The 3,056-nt window shown below is 50.3% G+C and overlaps 1 protein-coding gene across 1 annotated transcript in view; it reads right to left on the bottom strand.

Annotated features, from left to right (window-relative positions):
* Positions 1-1,034, bottom strand: part of grm5b (glutamate receptor, metabotropic 5b) — a gene marked incomplete at both ends in the record, with an annotated part of 56,156 nt that extends 55,122 nt beyond the window's left edge. The window contains 2 exons of the mRNA XM_080006922.1: positions 1-381; positions 882-1,034. The exon at positions 1-381 is cut by the window's left edge and continues 81 nt beyond it. Of these exons, the coding sequence (XP_079863048.1) occupies positions 1-381; positions 882-1,034 (534 nt within the window). The remainder of the gene's footprint in view (positions 382-881) is intronic.
* Between the last annotated feature and the right edge of the window lie 2,022 nt (positions 1,035-3,056).

Here is a 3,056-nt window from a genome sequence, read left to right as displayed (position 1 = left end):
GGCCACCGAGCTGGAGCCTGGTCCGATCAGGCCCACGATGGGCTTCTTCCCCCGCATGGGAGTGGCCGCGGGGTCCGCACAACTCAAGCTCGCTCCCCCTCCTCCTCCTCCTCCTCCCCCTCCGCCCCCGCCACCGCCCCAGGCCAGCCCTCCGCCCAGCTCCTCGGCCTCGTCCGAGGAGACCAGCGAGTCCCGGATGAACTCGATGCTCTGCTCCAGGGCCACGGCCGAGTGCCAGCAGGAGTCCCGGATCTCGCAGCCCAGCGTGATGTTGGGGAGGATGTGGGGGTCGGCGTTGATGCGGTCCAGCGTGTGCATCATGGCCTCCACGCGCTGGATGCCGTACTGCTCCCGCACCGCGCCGCACTTTCGCTCGTGGACCTGTAAAGGGCATGGCCGGGTTAAGTTGCAGTTTTTCGTTGTTATGATTTGTTTTTGCAGCGTCGTTAGGCTCGGGAGAGAGGACGGTTTGAAATGTTTTCCGGCGATTTTATTTAGTTTTTTCACAGCTCCTCTCCTTTTAAACACTAAACGATAGTTGTGGAAAGTATTTTTCAAGTTTATCCCTGTTTTATACCCCTTAGCCCTCACGTAGTCGCCCCTCATGTAGTACAGCGAATTCAGCAATAAAACCAAACATATTTCATTAAAATAACACCCTGAACTTGCAAGATCAGGCCGCTGCGGGGTGAGTTTTTGCACTGAACGCAGATTGTGGAATTGTCCCCCATTACTTGCATTGAACTCCTGGTGGGAGCACCTAAGCCGAACATCCGGTCTGGAGAAACGGCTGGACTGCCGCCAGAATTAAACCGGCCGATAGCAAACACACACTCCGACCCTCTATCGAAACTGACGGTACACGCAGGAGGAACACACACCTTGTCGGCGGGGGGCTGGTGATGAACTGAGAACAGCGCTCCGATGATGATGTCCCCGGGGATGTGGGCGACGACTCTCCGCTCGTTGGACTGGGAGCAGTGCGCCGGTCGGGGCCCCGTCCACACGGCCAGAGCCAGCAGCCACCACAGCATCTTACCGGCTCCGTTTCGCAAACACAAGACGGGGGAGACGTGCGCGATGTGCTTCAGAGCCGCGTCGGCACACGTCTCGTCTGAGAAACGCCGTCTCCTTTCATCGCGAGCGTGTTTGTGGCACGGTGGGGTGGGGGACTTGAAAAAAATAAAATAAAGAAATGTTGCCGGTGTTTTTCGCTGCGGTTCACTTTTGTTCTCTTTCTTTTTTTAGAGTTCAAGACACAGTCGTCACTGCAACAGCAGAGATGCGCGCGGCAGGGCAACCAGGGAAATCCTCATCAGAAACTCTCGTCGGAATCTCATTGGGCGATAGACCTACCAGCTCCCCCCGGTTATAAGGCAGAGTTGGTTTCCATAGTAACAGCTGACAGACAGGCAGGGCCGTGGAACCTGTGAACAGCAAAGAGTTTATTAGATCTTCAATCTGCAGACAACACATGTGAACGTGATGAACAGGGAGCCGGTTCATCACATTCACGCGCTCAATACACGTGTTCAATGCTAACTTGTGTTTGTGTGTGTGGATATATTATTATTCAATAACTTGTGCAAAAATGCATTTTCAAATCTTGTCTGTTGCGACCAGGCCACACCAGCGAATCCTCTGTTTTGAAGACTAAAGTAGTGACATGGACATTTAGTATCTCGTACCGGTTTGAAGTCAGTAAATACAGGCAGATTGATTCACTTTGAGTCATTTATGATTTTTATTTTTTTTCCAGGGAACACAAAGAATAAAGAGAGCAAATAAATTCAAGTGCTCTATCTTTCGCTTCAATTGAAGCCACTGGAATTGCCAAATTTGACAAACGGAGACAATGCAATTACGGTCCTTATCTGAGGCACCCATATCGCAGTTTTTGGTTTCATGACCAGATCCTGAATCAGAAGTCTCAAGTCGGACAGAGAGTAATATACTGTACATTTTTAATATACCGGGAACTCAATCCCATTTCCTGCTCTCTCTCTTATTGTAACCTGCCCCGTGTCTTTCAGGGCTCTAAATCATGGAAGCAGGGATGACGTGTGCTGTAGTGGAGCGGCGAAACTGTCAGTCAGTCAAACAAGGCCGGCGGTGGCTATGGGCAGAGGTGGGCTCAGCCAACCCAAATGTGCATCTTGGCCACCGAATCCCCACCCAAACGTGCGTCTTGCCCACCCAATCACCACCCAAACGTGCGTCTTGCCCGCCCAATCACCATGCAAATGTGTGTCTTGCCCACCCAATCGCCACCCAAACCTGTGTCTTGCCCACCCAATCACCACCCAAACGTGTGTTTGTATCGAATCCAAACAAGAGACAGCAGGAAGTGATGCTGCGTTCCATGGAAACTCGGAAAACTGTAATTCAGGGCGTTAGGAAGTGATGCTGCGTTCCACAGTAAATCGGTAAACTGTAATGTGTGTGGGTAGATTCTGTGGTTGCGTCATAAGTATCACTAATTGGACTCATTAGCCTGTTGACCATCCGAGTCTGTAGACTGTGATGTGATTTTAAACAAATCATTTGGAATTTACTAAACGTTTTCAGTCTCCTGTCCTAAACGTGTGCATGAATCCATTTTAATCAAACATAAGAAACTCAACCAGCAGGAACCAAAAAGGCTAACTACCATCGTCACGAGAAAGTCGAGGAATTGTCCCCCAATCGTGTGAGGTAATCTGAGTATGTATTTCACCTTAATGCCTTATTTACCCCTAATTGAATTAAATTGTATTGACCCCCAACAGCAGGGGAAACAGAACGGTTTGGACAGGAAAGGATGACTTCCACCACAAACATCTGGCAACCAGCGCTTATGCAAAACACGATGAAGGTCAATGGGATGGATGATGGTGGTAAGTGGAGTGGGGGAAGGTGAAGTGAGGAGAGAGGGCGAGAGAGAGAGAAAGAGAGATAGAAGGGACACACTGAGGACCCCAAGGATAGAAGGGGGTGCGGTCAGAGAGAGCAAGAAAAAGAAAGAGAAGCGCTGAAGCGAACGTGAGAAAACGGAAAGCAATTGATAGAACTGCATT

The sequence above is a fragment of the Zeus faber genome, assembly GCF_960531495.2.
Source record: "Zeus faber genome assembly, chromosome: 9".
Classification (NCBI taxonomy): domain Eukaryota; kingdom Metazoa; phylum Chordata; class Actinopteri; order Zeiformes; family Zeidae; genus Zeus; species Zeus faber.
The sequence above is the reverse complement of the archived record's forward strand: the minus strand, read 5'-3'. Positions and strand labels throughout refer to the sequence as shown.